The sequence below is a fragment of the Micromys minutus genome (assembly GCF_963924665.1).
Source record: "Micromys minutus genome assembly, chromosome: 23".
NCBI classification, from domain to species: Eukaryota; Metazoa; Chordata; class Mammalia; order Rodentia; family Muridae; genus Micromys; species Micromys minutus.
This window is the reverse complement of record NC_137958.1, coordinates 18513657-18532845: the sequence shown is the minus strand read 5'-3', so window position 1 is coordinate 18532845 and position 19189 is coordinate 18513657. Positions and strand designations below refer to the sequence as shown.

The 19189-nt window shown below is 35.1% G+C and overlaps 1 protein-coding gene across 1 annotated transcript in view; it reads left to right on the top strand.

The window, feature by feature from the left end:
- The window catches only part of PCLO (piccolo presynaptic cytomatrix protein), a gene marked incomplete at both ends in the record, with an annotated part of 299800 nt that overhangs the window by 253790 nt on the left and 26821 nt on the right, over positions 1 to 19189 (top strand). Inside the window, 2 exons of the mRNA XM_080936500.1 lie at positions 12062 to 12203; positions 17550 to 17617. Of these exons, the coding sequence (XP_080792626.1) occupies positions 12062 to 12203; positions 17550 to 17617 (210 nt within the window). The remainder of the gene's footprint in view (positions 1 to 12061; positions 12204 to 17549; positions 17618 to 19189) is intronic.

Here is a 19189-nt window from a genome sequence, read left to right as displayed (position 1 = left end):
TAAAACTCAATGTAATTTATCTGATCTGGAGAACAAACTGGCCAGGAATATGAACATCCAACAAAGTATGCACTCCTCCCTTGCTGCAGAAGTAATAACAATAATTTCATGTGTTTAACTAAAGTTCTATCAATTCATCTCCCCAAAGTAGTTCATTTGCACGCTGAAAATAACAGTCTATTTTAATAGTTTGTGGCATTGTACAAAGTGTAGTGCCATCCATTCCCCAACACAGTAAGTGGATGACTAAGTAATTCACATGTTCCATCCTGTTCTATGAAATAATCAGCGGGTCAGAGGGTGGGTTGCTGAACACACAGCTCCAAGCCCGAGCTCTTCCTGTATCCCATGCTTATGGCATTGAAGTATTGCCTTCTAAACATAGCAGATCCTTTGAAATCAAGCTACCTTTAGATTGAAATAATCGTGATTTACCTATTTTTAATCACAAAATATCTTATAAATTATTACAAGTAGCTAGAACTGACAGCCAAGAACAAATTTGACATTCTCAACCTACATGATGCTCCCTTCTAAGGATGGTGATTTGAGCACTTCAGCTGCAATGGAAGAAACAAACCTTCCCAGTGCTCAAAGCACAGAGAGGCAGGAGGCTGGTCTCTATGTGTGCATCTGCAGGTATTCCAATCAAGGGTGGCAAAATTTTCCCTAAAGAGCTTTCCAAATATTTTATAAGCTTCTCAAAAGATATATGCTTGAACTAGCATAATATGTGGGTCAATCAAGAATTATGAGATAATCCAATGGAACTTTTTCCTCTCCCTCTGAAGTTCATTTGCAGTTAGGAAAAACTAAAGAAAAGATTCGACCAATTTTATCAAATCACTCTGATGCACTCTGATGTATGTATGTATACAAAAGGGTCATATAATTTAGACTGGCCTAATTCTCACCTGGCTTTTCACTATAGAGTTTAGAAGATCATACCCAAACCAAAAAAAAAAATAATAATAATGATCAATCTTATTAAAATCTTGGCAGTTTGCTTGCTTGACAACTGTTACTGATTTTAAGTGAGATCTTCAGCTTCGCTGGTATTTTTTTACACTAAAGTATTTGTTTCAGGTTCAGAAGTAAATAGTGGAGAATAAGTAGATATCCCTCCTCCTGAGCTGTAATGTGAGGTAATTTGGACTAGATGAAGAGGTGAAGTGTGGAGTTATAGAAATAAAAGATAAAAAGTAAATGAGCACATTTGTTAGTTGGCCCAGTTGTAAGACTAAATCCTGAAGCTACTTCCACAGTTGGATGCCAAAAATACCACTGTCCACTGTCAATAAAGCTCAGTGTGTCTACCACCTGACAATAGGGTCTTCCAAGCATATGCCCCATGAGGCCATCACTCTGTGGGAGCTGCTCTCTTGGAAAAGAGATAGTGGTGGCTGGTTGGGAGAGATTGGAGTCTGGGAGAAAATAGAATTGTTGGTTACAAGTTTTAGTAGCTAACCAATCTTTTTTTTTTTCCCTAAGAGTAGGCAAATCAGTTTTCTCAAACTGGATTGAGTGTGTTTTATTTCTGAAAATGACAAGGCCTTAGGCAAAGTAAAGCAGAAAACAAGGCAAATCAAATGGTCATTGGTGGTTTTGGGTTGTCTTCAGTTTGACTGTAAATGGGTAATAAAAACTAACCTTACATCCTTTAATTTGATGTATTTGTACAAAAATAAAAAGCCGGATTTTATAAATAAAACCCTTGGCAGTTTGAAATTATATGAAAATTGCCATTCCAAACACATGCACAGAGTAAACTATCCCTGCCCCCCAAAGTCTAAGAATGTCAATATTCAAATCATGCAAATTGTTCATCTTTCACCATTCCGGGGCCTGTTCTGTCAGGAGGAGGCAGTCTTTGTGTGTGAAAAATCAAAAGGCTTTTTGAGAGTTCCCACATTTTAGAGTGATTATATGTGCATTTTCAAATATTTTAAGCATGTAGACTTATTGACAGAAATCTCTACTACGATACATAGTCAGAGATAGTGACTAAGTAGTTCTGATCACATGATGCTCTCCTTTCTGGAGGAGACCACATGGTTCCCCATCAATGGACACTTTTGTTGTTTTCTAGTCATAGCTATGGGTCTCCAAGTCATTAGCAAAATTGGCTTCAGTCAACCCTGAGAATTTTTACTCGTTTAATTGAATAGGACTAGCAGCATCCACTGACCTTAAATATAAAACCACCAAAACTTGTTTTCAACGGTGCTCTGACTGACTAATTCTGGGATTACACAAAAAAAGATAAGAAGACCGATATATGAGCTCAGAAATCGCAGCTTTAACAAACAGAGACGTATTAAATGTGATGCATGTCTGCAGCGGTTCTCAACCTTCCTAATGCTGCAATCCTTTAACTAAGTTCCCAATGTTGTGGGGACTCCCCCAAGCATAAAATTATGGTTGACGAGACTTCATAACTGTAATCTTGCTACTGTTATGAATCGTAGTGTAGACGTCTGTGTTTCCCGATGGTCTTAGTGAACCCTGTGAGAGAGTTGTGGCCTACAGATTGGAAACTGCTGCAAACACTGACCATGAAACCGAGCTTGAAAAATATAAATTTCTTTTCCCAGGACTCGAGCAAATTGTTTTCTTAGTGTCAGAGAGCTGCAGCTGAGGATATCCAGCAGGCAAATAAATGAAGGAAAGAATAATGGGGCTCAGAGAGCATAGTAGAGGCATTACACAAGCTAAGGTGTGGATACAACACCAAAAGGCTCCTCATCTGAACAGGAAAGAGAATGACCATGGAAGAGGAAAAAAATGCCAGAGATGCTCTTGAACAACTTAGCAATATTGCCTAAATCCGATATCAAACAACCCAGGAATTAACTTGAAAATTTCACCGTTTAATTTACGCACATTACACACATATTCTAAAACCACATGTCATCACTTTTCCAGTGGGCTGGGTGAGAGGAGGTGAAGGTGTGACATATGATGAGAGAAATCTTCAGGTCTATCAGATCAAACCACCAGCATAATACTTTCATTGCATTGCAATATAGGTTTTAGTATGTAATTGAATGTCAAGAAACTACAAGATATTTGTTGGAGAAGAAATATACAGTTTTGATTGTGATCTTGAGTTGTCGGAAATACGTTAAAATAACTAGCACGTATGTGAGTATGTAGCTTTATGTTCATGTGAATTCATCATCCATATTCTTCATTGTGATCAAGTATACTGAAATTTCAATTAATAGATTGGCAGGTAGGACCTTGATAAAAAATAATTAAATGTTACAAATTGTAAAAGGGGAAAAAAGGGAGATAATACCTGATAAAGGTTGCAGGCATATATAGTGTTCTTTAAAATGTAAGAGAGTGAAATAAAAGCTGGTCTTATCTGCTCTTAAAAGACCACAACAGCAGAATCTTTCCTTTCCTGACTGAAAAGATCAGTTCGAGAACTGAGAACTGCATGCTTCCTAATTCTGTAGGTCACTGATTTTATTTAAGAAACAGAAAATGAACATTTCTGCAATGCGTTGACTCAAATTTCTTTCAATATAGGTAGCAATTATTATACATTATTAATTTCAGTTGGTTTAAGTGTTTTCTTGCTAATGGTATTACTTGCAAAAGTAACTACTGGGTTAATATTTTAACTCTCCCCAACTATTAATATATAAGGATATTTAAAAGGCTTCATATAGAGACAGACCTTTGGGAATATATTTCTATTGTTTTATAACAAACATTTACTCTATGTTTTGATGTAACATAAACATAGTTGTCTTCATTTTTATTTTGTTCAAAGCAAGGGGGAAAGTCCAGTTTTTGTGTTAAGTGTACTTTCTGGTTTAGACCACAGACTAGTCACTAGAGACATAACATTCTGAATGAAGCAAGTTCTGAAGAAGGAAAACATGAATGGCAGGCATCAATAAGCAATCAATGGTTGATGACTGTCAAGAAAGCTTTGGCTAAATGATACCAACTTGCATTCACTGTTAGTTCTCAGTAATCACCAAGGATTGCTCAATAATCACTCTCACTCAAGTGACCACTCATCAAGAAAGTAAAAAACTTCTTTTTAGCACTCTGTACAAGAAGTCAAACTTCTATATTAAAATATCAGTCAGTTTTCATTCTCGTTTTTCTCCTCTACAGTGAAGTTTGACTTCTACAGCGTTTGCATGTGGGAACAGGGCATCATGTCTTAGATACATAATAACGCCAATCTTTTCAAGTTGTCATACACTTGGCAGTGATAAATAATAGTATGTAAACCTATGTAAATTCCCATGGGATTACATATCATTGGAAGATTTTAGACATGAGTGCATTATGTTTGATCAATATCAGACCCACATTCTTTTCCCTATAATTTTTTCCATATCCCTCTGACTTTCTCTCCCAACTTCACATGCTTTATGTATGCTTTAAACAGACTGCGTGCAATTCATGCTGCCTGCTATGAGCATGGATGTAGGACCAGCTACTAGAGTGTGAGTAGTCTTCAAGGGCCACAATTCTGAACAAATATGTCTGCCTCCTCTAACAACCAGCAATTGGCTTCTCAACAAGGGGGGGGGACTTCATGAAAACCTCCCCTGTCTATTATTAAGTAATTTTTAACATATAGAAATATTAAGTACTTTTAAAGATATACCAGTGTCTAAGGATCTATTAAGAAAATTGTTACATGCAATCATATATTTTATAATACCCAAAGACATAATAGTAGCAAGGGCTTCCTATTCAAGACATCATCACCTCATGTGGATCTCAATTTCCAGTGTTTTATTTCTAGTATACTCCAGGTCATCTTGTTTCTCATGTCATTTATCACTAATTTATAATAATCAAGGGTTTCAAAAAATATGTTTTTCACTTTTCTTTACAAATTTTCATGATTCCTTGGGCATCGATTGATTTAGATTCTGACTATGTATCCATATTCATTGCTTCTTCTTCCTGCACTCTGACTGGTCAGTTGACTGTCAGCTCTTATCCTGCTGTCCCAAACCCATTATATCAGGAAAATAAATTGTATTTCTGTTCTTATCTTGAAAGATAGATGTATCGCCCTCTCTATTCATCTTACTTATTGAAAATTAATTGTTTTAATGTAAAATAGGAGAAATGAACATTATCATCTTGATTCAAATGAGAAGAGAAATGGAAGAACGTGACCAGCCTGGGATTATAGCCAGCCTGGGCTACAGAGTGAGACACTCTCTCAAAACAGCAATGAGAAGGAATAGAAAGAAACATCGAAAGTTTCTTGGCATCCAATAAAGAGAGAGCAGAATTTTCCCATGATCATTGTTACTCATATTTTCATACACATATTTGTTTCAGCACATGACATTTCAGGACATCTTTAAGTTGTGGTGTTACTTCAGCAAACAAAATAGAATTCTCTGTCTTGAGACTTTTACATCCTCTTTAACAATATTTATTAAATGACCAGTTTATTGGTATCTGTGAAGAATTGGGTAATAGGAGCTACATTTTCCCTAAGCTCATCTGAAAGGGAGATTGGTTTGCAGTCAATGTCAAATTTATAAGCAACTCGACTTCAGCAACTTTAGAAATATCTGGAAATAAAATTATGTTTTAAAATGCTATTATTTGACAATTTTGGATAATGTGATTTGTTTTGTATCTGCTCCTCGTACATCTCTTCTCAGATCTCCCTCCTCATTCACCCAATTTTGTATCCTCTTTTTAACCTCATTAAGACAAATTTATGCTGAGCAAATATTCTTGGATGTGTGCCCTTCCACTGGAGCATGATTGACTCACCAGGGCTACAGCAATTAAAGAACTCTGATACTCCTTTTCTCAGCAGATAGTAATTGCCAATAGCAATTATGAAATTTCACGCCCATGTCCCTCTCTGTGTAGAAATTTGCTCTGACTTGAATCACACCGGTTCTGTATATGCTGTCACAACAACTGTGAGTACATATGTGTAGCTGCTCTGCCATGTCCAGAAGATAAAGGCTCCCTGTAGTGAGCCACCAACTTTGGCTATCACACTCTCCATGTTCCCTCAGCAACAATGTTTTCTGAGCGTTAGTGAGGATGAAATATTTGTCCCTTCAAGTACTAATCATTCTTCAGTCTCCTCATTTCTGTGCCTTGGCCTGTTGAGGGTCTTTGTGTTAATCATCATCTATTAGACCTAAACTGTTCTTTGAAGAGGGATGAGAGAATCATTCTTGTATACTTATAATGACAAATGACTAGGAGCCAGTCTAATGCTATGTCCATTTAGCAAAATAATAGTTGTAGGCAATTGTAGTTTCTAGCCCAATTCTGAATGGTAGTACTCTCTCCAATCCAAGGGAACCAACTACAAAAAAAAATGATTAACAACGATCAGTTGGAAATTTTTAAAAGATGCTAGATGTCCTGGTTCTATATTTGCATTTATCAAATATTTTCTTAGCTTCCTCTTTACAACCATTGAATAAATTTAAGCAACATAAAATGTAATATTCTTCATTTGGAGTAGCATTACCACACTCACTTATCTGTTTTTATTAATTTATCACTCCTACTAGAAATGTACTACTTGAGTTCCTATGAGGAGTTGAATTTTACACATTTATACATTATACATTACAGGCTGGTAATGTGGGGAAATGCTTCCCCAGCATGCACGACTGCTTGGGTTCAATCTGTAAAACAACATTAAGACGGGAAAAACCATAATCACAGCTTTTGGATATAGGGGACACATAGACCAGAAGTTCAAGGTTGTTTGCCTTGGTACCATTGTAACTCAGCTTGAGGTATATAAGAACCTCTCTCAGATACAGATAAATAATTAACAATAATAAATTTCATTTAAGGATAACATCTCCATTATCTAAATATTTATTATGGCTGTTTCTATAAGTATTTTCCTATCAGTTAGCATACTAACAACTGGATGAGGGTTTTTTTTTTTTTTTTTTTGGATGATCTTTTTTTTTTCTCCCTGATTATTAGTTATCAGAAATACATGCCTGACACTGTAATTGTCAGCAAAGCATGAGAGATAATATTTCTCTTGCAAACACAAATTGAATTAATATTGAAAACATTAAGAGCTACAGTGAAAGTGAAGCTGTAATATCATTACTTAAATATAACCCTCCTATCATCCGTCTTTCACTGATAAAAATCTTTATTGGATGAAAGTCTTAGTGAAAAACAAAAGGTGCATTTGACATAATCCTGGTTCATCCTATTTACCTAAATAGAGCTAAAATTATCATGAGATTTATTCAAGATAAAATGAACTGACTTTCTTGATTTTATTTAAGGTATCTTAATCATACTTTAGTCTATAATGAACTATGAGATTTTAGTGCTAATTTAAATTGTGTTTAGAGTTTTCTTTTTTCTTCCAAAGTCAGCTCTGAATTAAATGCTTCACCGAGAAGTTAGACGGCTTAAAAGGAAAATTATAGCCAGACAGGAGGTTTGAGGTCTAAAGAGAGTGAGTTCCAGGACAGTCAGCGCTACACAGATAAACCTTGTCTCAAAAAGCAAAAGCAAAAACAACAGAAATAAAAATCATAAGACAATGACAAGTACTATATTATATAAGCCACTATGAATAATTTATATTAGAAAAGCTGCTCACTGTTTTATTAAATTAACTGCACTCTCATTGCTTATGATAAAGCATAGCCTTAATTCTGTATCCCAAACGGATCACTGATTCCATTTCTGCAATGCCAGAGTATATGATTAGCGAGTATAGGAACCCCATGGCAGTTACAGGTAGCAATGCATAAAAACAAAGCAGACTGATTATTTAAATATTTTAAAACTTTCATTCATGAAGACAATATGTATGAAAAACAGGGACACATGAACATAATTAAGTGTGTTTTCAACTTCCTGGACAATATCAAATGATACTATTTTATCTCCATTTCCATCTCTAGGAGAAGCTCTGTAAATAGGCAATAACTTAAGCAGTTCCATGTTTATAAGGAGAAAAGATAGCAGAGCTTCGTGACTCTCCGTTTGCATAATACCATGCATAACACTAGTCGTTTGTGTACAAAATTCTTACAGTGACTGTTATGCAGCCAACCAATATTATTTTAAAGATATTTAACTGGCATCCTTGCTTTAATTGTTCAGCTCCAGGATTTACAAATAATTGGGTCAGGTGTCAGAGATGCTTATTTTTAACAATGTTTATTGTGAAAATGTGTGGGATGTGTGGCCAACCGCAAAGAACAGCGAGGAAGCTTTCCGTGCCAGTTTCCAGTTTACACACTAGAAACAATGTTTCAATTTTTTGTTTTAAAATGCGCAGAATTGGTTTGAGATTCCAGAATTGGTTTGAGATTCCTCTTCTAAAATATAGCAGCACCGCTCTCCTTGAATTAATAGCTCTGAACTGTATTTGGAAGTACCCAAAAATGTGGTCAGACAAATTTCAAGGGGAGACATACTGAACAGTGCTGGTTGTATTTGAACTTAAATGCTGACATTTTCGATTTCGCACTCACTAAGCATTTTAGAAAGTGAGAAAACTTACAAACCCCTTCGGAAGGGTAAGTAGAAAACTAATGGCAGCAGAAACATGAAGAAAGAAAGAAAGGAAGAAAGGAAGGGAGGAAGGAAGGCAGGAAGGAAGGAGGGAGGGAAAAAAGGAAAGGAGAAAGGAAGGAAGAAAGGAAGGAAGGAAGGAAGGAAGGAAGGAAGACAGGCAGGAAGACAGGAAGGAAGACAGGAAGGAAGGAAGGGGCCAGGGAGGAAGGGAAGGAGGCAGAGGAGGGAGGAAAAGGTCTCTAAAACCAGCTTTAAAAATGAAAAGATCTTAGAAGACATAATTTCAGAAATAAGTGTTCTACCACTACACTACTATAATAAAGAAAATATTGGTTAATTTCTTGTAATCTCCAACATTATTAAACTAGTGCAGACTGTCTCTCTAAAGATAAGATATGGAGTTGGATAAAGCAAATAATTCAGGAGCTTCCTACGAATTAACAGCATAAGCAATTAGTTTGGAAATATTTGCAAATAAGTCTTTGCTTCACCAGCTGTAAGAGGAGATACAAAGTTCTAGGCAGCAAGGCTAAGTCTTGCAAAGTCTATGGAAAACAAACAAACCAAAGATCTCAAGGTGTTTGCTTATGACAACTAATTGTAATATAAAAGGGAATTAGCAACTTTAAATTCTCTCATTGTGAGATCTAGTGAGTCATTAATCTTTGCAGAGACTGATTTTCTGAAAGGTAAATGATGGGTCAAGAGTAGGCGACCTTTAGCGTTCTTAACCAGCTAATAGCCAGGATTCCATAGCTGCAGTCAGTTCTGCAACTTGCTGAGGTCTCTGAGCGTGGTGCTGCCATCTAGTGGCTGCTAAGGTGATAGCTTCGCATAGTCAAGACTACTGGAGAGGGCGGGGCATACCAGTAGAGAAAACTAGTTGAAGACAAATGTGCAGTCAAAGAGACAGTACATATTTATTTAATTAGGATTAATCACCAAGAAGTAATAAAACATAGCATCTAACCATAAAACAGCTAGAGACACTGAAGAGGTTAAAGGAATATTTTTAAATGCTTTGAATCGCCCCCAAGAAGGTAAAATATTTACTTGAAATGCTTCATCCATAAGTGGTTATCAAAAAGGAATTGACTTTTTTAGATGTTATCTTGTTCACATCAGCAGCCATTCCCATCGTGGGTGCATACCAGTCAACCTTTCCAGAAGTGAAAAGCGTGAAAAGTTTTTTTTTTTTTTTTTAATAGCACAACTAACATTTCAAAATAAAGCTAGATATCTAAAACTGATTCTAAAAACTATGTTTGATATTATTAATTCTTTTCAATTACCTTGTGAGATATAAAAGTAACATTTATTCACCATTTGTAATGGACATGTCAGAGACTTACTGCTGAATAGGCTCTTTCTAGTTCATTCCAAACTCTGGCTGGCTGGTTCAACTCAGCTGCTTTGGCTCAAAACTCCTCTCCAAACTGACTGATCCAATCTCGTCTCTCCATCTCCCTCTCCATTTTCCTCTCCCTTTTCCTTTCAGTCTTCCTCTACCTCTCTTTCCTGTCTGCTCTCATAAGAATTGGCATCTATGACCGATCTCTGTCAAATCTTTCCCTGATTTGGTCACTTTTCTTTCAGTGTTCTACTATCCACTATTAAAAACCTAAGGGATTGGATTAATCTAATGTCAATTTAAAGCACAATAACTTTTATTTGTCTAAATTAAAGGAACAATCTGATTCATTGTTGATTAATTGTGTGCTTTACTGTACACATATTCATGATTTAATATTCGAGTCATGTTGCCTTCATATTTTAAACTACTTAAAGTATTTTCTTTAACACTAAATATGCAACTTGGGTTTCTTTTACATAAACTTAATAAAATTTTTAGCCAGTATTAGATCTATTATTTATACAAATCTATTTCTAGATAGGTAACTGAAATTTTATTGGTGACTGCCACTTCAAACCTCTTTTAAGTAACAGTTTTCATTTTATAGGTAATTTACCTATCAATTACCTATATAGGTAACTGACTTTTATGAAAATTTATTCCTTGTTCTCCAGTTCTGGGAAAGGATTTCTACAATCGTTGGAATAGATACACAATTATTTGGTAGCTTGCAAGGACATATTATTGCTTGAATGGAGACAGAAGGGTGTAAAATTTAAGCTAAACACTTTACTAGACTTGACAATTTTCTGCCTTGCCTGCTATCAGTTTCCTAGACGATTTCTTTAAGTTTTCATTGTATTTGACTTTATCAGTTGGAAGTTTTCAAGACTAAGACTAGCCATGTTCCTATATATTATTAAGAAACATACAATTAGATCTCAAATGTAAAATGATTATTAACATTTCACCCACTGGCATGAGCACATTCAACTCAGAGACTATATTGATAGAACAGGGCTATGCTTACAGAGGAAAAAGATGTTAATCTTGTATCTTCTAACACATCTAGACTTAGAACCCAAATAATGTCATAGTCAAAGGTAAGATTAAAGGTACTAGTGAACAGTCACAGACTGTAAATCCCAAGAAAGAAGAGGTAGGATTTTGGCAATTCAGAGCTCCAGAGCAAGAGTTACAAACCACTGGGCTCCTATTTTATATCACTCTTTATTCCCATCTTTAAAAGGCCATCATTAGTGATGGCATTGTTGCCATACACAAAAGTTCAGATTTAGGTCATCTACAGAGTGAGTATATAGATCAGAGAGAAAAAACGGTTACTCTCTCTGGAAGAGATGCCTGCCCATCAAGAGCTTCAAATTTATTACTAAATAACTTCTTCCTCACAAAGTGTGAGCAGAAACAATCTTTCTTCTCTTCTTTGTGCATGGCAACCCCCACCCCAACATACTTTGGTCTAGAGTACACATATGAGGGCTTTGGTCCTACTGCGTAAAGTACAGCACAAATGTTTTTATGGGCATGTGAACTCATGTATCCAAAATTCAAATTCATGAAAACTCTGAAACAAGACCCCATATTAATTACAAAAATACCTAAGGGAAAGAAACACCTTTAGATTGAAAGCAGAAATTAAAATACCAGGAGAATTGGTAGACCACATGTGATGTATATATTCAGTCATGCATTTCCCTTCTATAAGGAGATTATATGATTACTGACTAATAATATGTAAATCAATTACCCAATTTATTTTATTCTGTTATTATTAGTACCAGAGTTTCCTAAAATATTTTCTATGAGAGTCTCCGAAATTTTCCTTTGTTTATTATGGCACTGTTATAATGCTGTGCAAATAACAAAAAACGTGGGAGAACGACATACTCTCTCTGAGTCTAAACACGGGAATGCTTCTCCCAGTCGATTTTTGTATGCATAGTGATATGTAAAGGAATTCTCTATTGCCAGTGAGCATTTCTAGCTAAAGAGATGAAAAGGAAAGGCAGGTCAAGGGAGGGAGAATATATTTGTTTGGTTCTACCTGTCTTTTCTATGACTATTATGCACTTACATGGTTTTGCATTTGGAAAAAAAGAATGAACTTCATTTGTTGACTGTGGTGTTGGCTCTCCCCACATCATGCAGCAAAGCCCACCAACCACCGGCCTGCAGAGAGCTCCGTGTCCACTGGCTCCTCGGGCAGCAGCGTTGGCAGTGGGTATAGCGTGGACAGTGAAGGAAGCAGCTATGTGACAGGGGAGCCTAATCTACTTCCTATCCCAAGGATGTAAGTGGTACTTTTATAAAAACAAAAGTACAATTTTAACAGCATCATGAGTAATTCATTCTTAACATTTCACAGGAGAAAAACAAGGTAATTATTCAATTCTGAGTCACTGTCCCTGGATGTCTGGATGGTTGATGCCTATGTAAGAGTGTCCTGCTTGGGGATGACTGGTTTATTTCCATTAATTCTACAGATGAATGTAAATTGCTAGCACCAGCACCACCTGCATTTAACACATAAAATGCTGTTAGAATAATAACTGAGGCAGGCCAGCCTGGAGCTCAAAGCAGCACACCAAACAGTTCATCACTCAATGACCAGACACCAGCTTTGCTATTTGACCTTAGCATAGGTTGATTTTCTTCAAATCAGGAAATTTCCCCTTTGAAGAAATCATATCCTCTTGGACACAAATGACAAAGCTGAACACCCATTTAGACTTTTCTACTCTAAAGTTCTCTACAGTTAAAAGGGAAGATTCTGGAGTGTCTTTCCCCTTCCCTATGATTTCTAGAACTTGTTCTAGAGATGGGCGTATAGCTCATCCGTAGTATACTAAACCCCATGGCAATAATGTTGCAACTTATATGCAAAACTAAAGCAGATTGTGATAGAATGGATTTGGATAAAATACATTCTTATCTGTTTCAGTTTCAAAATCTAAAAGTTCTAGACCTTTTGTTTTGCTTTCCATGATTGAATCAGTCGGAGAGAAACCACTGGTAGTATATCCAGACCTCTAACTAGGCCACAACATGTATGGCCTAACGGTATATTTTCATAAAGACCTTGAACCATGCCTTTGGCTGTTTCTAATGTTAGAAAGGAGAATATTTCATGACATATGGAAAGTATATAAAATTGTCTTTTATGAATAAGCTGCACTGGATGCAGCTATTCCTGTGGACCCTCGCTTTGCCCCTGGCTGCTTTTTGCTACAGGGCACAGTACACTTGCTGAGAGAACACCTAAAAGAACAGTGAGAGGTCTTTTCATGTTTGCTAGTGGTGTGAAGACATCTCAAAATGGGAAGAATTCTTTGGAAGAGGAATTTATTACTTTTATACAAAAAAATGATGGAAATATTTTCTTTGATCCCCAGGGTAATGCTAATAGTTAAATATTAATTCGTTTTTTAAAAGTAAAAAGTAAGAAAACCATATTCTTACAGTGAATAATACATTTATTTTTATAGCTTTCAGTTACAATTTCCAACTTAAAAGAATTGTTATATTGTTAGCAGTTCATCCGAGAGATTTTTCTTATATGAATCTGTCTTCGAAATTTAATCTGTGGATTTAATAGGAGTGGTTAATCAGTTCTGTCTATTGGAAATCATTTCTAAAGAAAATCTGATCTAATTAATATTTTACCTATGATGGTTTTGCTAAAATAAGCAACAGTAATTTAAGAAAACTCATTACATGTGTTTCTAGGCTGTGAATATCATAGGAATTTATGTAGACTTCAGACTATACAATTTAACACTCATGCTTAAAGTTATAATTTCTAGAGGAAAAAAAAAATCTTACTTTCTCAGTGCCTAAATGTTAGAGATTAAAGTTTACCGTATTTCCAAATTGGATTGGGTGTTTTTTTCACCTTATTTTTTTGTTTTTGTCATTAAAGGAATGTCTTTTAAAATTGTATGGGAGACAATTATTTCACATATGAACACAAAAGTCACCTTTAAAATCACTCCATGATAAATATAACAAATAGAATTTGTTACTTCATTTTGGTACCTCATGGTACCTTACACAGTTGTTATTTGACCTAGAACAAGTGTTAAATGTCTATTCAGTAAATGACTTAGACATTTTGAGTTGAAGGAGGTTGCTAAGAATTCAGGGAAATTTCCTGCTTCACACAACTCATGGGCACATCTCCTCTGGCTCTCACATAGCTCCAGTGTGTCAGAGTGCTCCAAGAGTGTCATAATGAGGACGTACTGAACATTTTGATAAATGTTTTAAATTTAAAGAGTATTTTCAGGCATCACCATTTAAAAAAATAAAATTGATGACTCAGATTTCTTTTTAATTATTGACATTAATAAAATTATAACAGGTTTCAAAAACTTTGATGTAATATAAAATAGTCTTTTTTTTCAGTACTCTGCAATGTTGGTAATAATAAAAGAATCCTCTTTTTTTAAACTGGGTTTTATTTAGTAATAATATATATTTTAACATATTCTCCCAGCATATATACAGTAGCTAAGTCCTACACTTTCCTTTCCTCTAACAGTAACAGAAGAAACTGTATGCATTTATTTAACCTAACTAATTTCATCTTAATAAAGCAATTAGACAAACTGAAGCTCTGTACATGGCTGAGCAGGAGACATAGCCTAGTGGTAGAGAAATTGCCTAGACTATCCAGAACCCTGGGATTAATTTTTGGTACAACATAATTAAAAAATTAAAAATGAGTTCTATATGTTTTTAAAAGGGACTGTGAATTCATATGAAGCAAATCAACATATACATATAGATTATGCACCAATGTACATACATAAATTCATACATATATGCATGCATACAAATGTTAAGAATTAAATACTCTGTATACATGTATATAGTTTCATATAATCATTAAATAGATTTCTTTGCTTAAACACTTGGCCTAAAATCTTTATAACAGAACAATAAAATGGCTTTAAAAATAAAATAATTTTGGTTTTGATTTTTTTTTTTACTTTTATTTTATTTTATTGTTTAGTTTTGATTTGATTTTCAAGACATTCTTTCTCTGTGGAGCTATGACTGTCCTGGAACTTATTTTTAGATGAGGCTGGCCTTGAACTTATAGAGATCTGTCTGCCTCTGCCTTGCAAGTTCTGCCTACCCAACCATGTTTTTTTTTCTTTTTCTTTTTCCCTTTTTTCTTTCTTTCTTTTCAAATTATAGAAACACTTAAGCTTCTTGTCTGTAATAAACAGGAATAGTGACAAGAAAAATCCTTTTTAAGCAGTTTCTGAAAAAGAAATAATTAGATTCTTACAGTTACAATTTCTGCCAATCAGAAGCTTCTTGAAGAAACAAGAATTGTCCATAGATGTTCTGTATCAGAATTACTATCTATAAGATTGAGTATTAACGCATTCTTCGATTTATGCTTCCTTTTAGCATGTTTAAGTTTTATATCATCATCCTGTATTGGAATCTAAGTATGTTTAAAGGCAATTCCAAAATCCACTGTATACCATGAAACAAAATAAAGCCTTTTGGCCAGTACCCAGCCAACATTCTAATACCACTGTTTTTAAGAACTGAAAAGTCTGGGCTTGGTCAAACCTTTGAGGTAGAAACTAAAAGTCAGAGATAAATTTTTGGCTAAATTCAAAATTACTGTGTGTATTATTTAATTATCAACACTATATGCTTACTGAATATTTCCTTGCTCAGGCACAGAGCTCAGTTTTTACAGGCATATCCCATCGCCCTCTTGAGAAAGAAGGCTGAGTCCTATCATTTAGACTCATGGAGAGAGTCAGGAGACTATAAGCAAAGAGCAATCAGTGTGGTGTAAAAAATGAACCAGTGTGTTCATTTAACACACATACAAACACAGAGAGAACCTAAAATATTAATGGAATAGAATGATAAGTCTATTTTATTAAAATTTATTAAGGTGTAGGTTGTTTTTATATTTTCCAAATGACACAAAAGTGTACCTATTGGTACAATTCATATAAAATTTGAGTAAATGTATACAATGTGTAATGTTTAAACTAATCTAAGCATAGAGTTTTCTCAAACATTTTTTAACTCTTTGTGGTGAAGAAATACAGAATCCTGTTTATAACTTTCTGGAATGCCTTCTTATTTTTAGCTACATTCAGATTGCTACGTAATATCATACTAGAACGTACTGATCTGTAACTGAAAGCCCATTAGGAATCTTTCCTGTGTCCTTCCTACCCTCACTCTGCCAGCCTCTGGTAATAACATTCTCACATATGTCAGATAGATATTTTTAGGTTCTAAAAATGAGAGAAATCTTGTTAAAATAGTTATTTTTCAGTGCCTAGATTACTTCCCTTAACTGGATGCATTGTAATTTTGGCTGCAAACAACTGGATTCCATGCTGTCTGTCATCTGTGATTGTCATTTACATGTATCTATGATTAAATAGACTCCCTGCTGTGCATCCAGCATGTTTTCTTTATGCATTTGTACAGAATCTTTTGCTGACACACCAGTGGGTTTGACACTGATGTCTATGCATTATAGTAACCAGAGTTACAGTAAACATTGAAGTGTAGATATCTACAACATATTGATTGTATTCCCACTGTACGTATAACCTCTGCAAGATCACGTGGTAGTTTGACTTTTGTTCTTTATCAAGTGAGAAAGTCTTTATTCCAGCATTAACTTCGGGATTTTTGTGGTTGTCACATTTTTATACTATTTGTGACAGTAAAGCTATGTCATAGCCAGAAAATAGCATTTTAGAGTATTTCTGCCTATCTGGCTCATATAGACTTCTAACCCTACTTGAAAAGAGTGAAAGAGATATAAAATTTAGGGCTAGTCTCAGTCCTTTGAGGTGTTACGAGTCTTTGCATTGACCATGGCACACAGATGGAATTTACTTTTAATTTTTAATGAAAATTGATACTGTACACAACCCCAATGGCTACATTGTTTTAAATTCCCAAAATAGTGTATATGTTTATTTGATATGTTGACACATTTCTAGTAGAGTAAAATAATATCTCACTGCTGTTTTGCTTTGTTAGCTGGTAATTAGTGATGTTGAATTTTATACCTATTAGTCACTTGTTTTCATTTAAGAAATATCTATTTAAGTTAAGAAATTATTCTCTTGTGTTATTTAATTGTTTTTACCTTCTTACTAAAGAATGTGTAACACTTCATTTTTATAAAGATATAGTTTCTACTTATGTTAAAAGTTAAAAACAAAAATAAATGTATAAGATATATTTGATTACATTTAGTGAATGTGTATATATGTACATATATATAATCATGTAGTCTACTGCTAATGTGAACATTTTTAAAAATTGTGTGTTGAAAGATCTTTTTTTAAATGGGAGAAATCTAACAAATGCATGACTTCACTATTTTTAGAAATGATTTTATAAATAAAATGTGTTAATTTTGGTGATATTATGTTTAGACTGACTGGGAATATTAATGAAGTTCCCATTCTAAAATTAATGTGACATAGCATAATTAACTACTTGCATATTTGCCATACAAATGATCCACTGTTGACTCTGAATAAAAGATGTCATTTTATTGCCTCAAACTAAATCCATTTGTATTTGAGGGATTGTAATCAAAGATGCCATATGTTTTTCTTTGAAACAGAGGAAAGATGGGACAAAACGGGCAGGACCCTGTGAAGCAGCCAGGAATGGGAGTCGCAGACACAGAGGGTAAGTCACACTGACGTCCTTGTATTGTGCCAGAATCTAAATGCTACATTACAAACTCATCCAGAGGGAAAAAAATGACGAAAGCAGCCAATTGTAAGTCATTACCTAATGAGTAAGAATAACTTCATGTTTAAGAACTACTTGTCCAACTTCTTCAGTTATATTGAACTATTCTGCCCTTGGGGCACAGAAGCTTTAAAGAGGATCGTGAGGGACAGGCAAGGGAGGAGAACAAAAAGATTAACAAGGTGTGGTAGAGCACACAGGATTCAGTCCATGCAGTTACAGCCAGACGAATCCTTTCAAAGATCCAAAAACATACATTGATTTAAAATGCCTGGTGCTAGAAAATAATAGTCACATGGAAAACAATGGAGCTAGATCTGTCCCTCACCCTGCACAAAAACTCACTCACGGTGCATCAAAGGCCTTCAAGATGCATCAAAGGCCTGGATTTGAGACTGGAAGCTCTAAACTGTCAGAGGGGAAATGAGAAACAGAGCTAAGATACAGGCCCAGATAAGGAGCATCCTGAAGAGTTTCCCCTCAGTCTGCTTCTCCCTGTCTCCTGAACACATACTCCATCTCCACTTTCGCCCAGATCCTCTGTTCCTGTTTCCCCTCAAAATGTGCAGGCGTCCCAGTTTATCACCTGAACACCACATAACTAACCCCCACAGCAAAGGTGGATAACTTAATGCAGTCAAAGAAAAAGGGTCCCAAAAGTCAGGCAAAAGAATCAGAGACATGTCTACTCCCTCAAGCAAGCATACATTTTAAAGTTTTACCTTGTCTTTAAATAGTTCTAAACAAGTCTGAAGTCCAGAGAAGGTATTTTTAGATATACATCATGGATTTTAACAATATACACCATTTTATCTCCTGTCCGGTCCCTTCCCCTCCCCCACACTTTCCCCCTTTGACACTAATTACCGTCCTTACTACAGTTTCCTGTTAGCTGTTTTAATGGTGTGTGTGTGTGTGTGTGTGTGCGTGTGCATGCATCTGTCTGTCTAAAAATTTATAATTCACAAATGAGAGAAAATATAAATGTGTTTAAGTATTGGGTTTGTTTTATTTGATGTGACAACCTCCAAATATTTGCCAACATGAGACATGGCTTAATTATTTTATGTGGCTGAGTATAATGCATTGTTTATGTTCACTACATTTATTCGTGTATTAATAGTCTGCTTGATACTCGGGTTAATTCTTTAACTTAGTTACTTTGAGTAGTGCTTCCAGAAACATGGACCCTGTGCTACATTGATCTGACCTTTTTGAATGTGTATATAGGTAGGATGTGATATGACTGGATTATGTGATAGTTCTACTTTTAATTTTTCACAACCTCCAAACTGGTTTCACAGTGTCTTGACTAATTTACATCATCAACTGCAATGTTTAAGCATCTCCTGCTGTCTTGTATCCTGCCCAGCATTCACTCTTGTTTGTTTTGTTCTGATGGTACTCATTCTGACTGTGGGTCATAGGAAACTCAACTTTTCTTTGCTGAATTTCTCTGATGGCTAAAAATGCTGAATATTTTATATATTTACTGGTAATTTTACT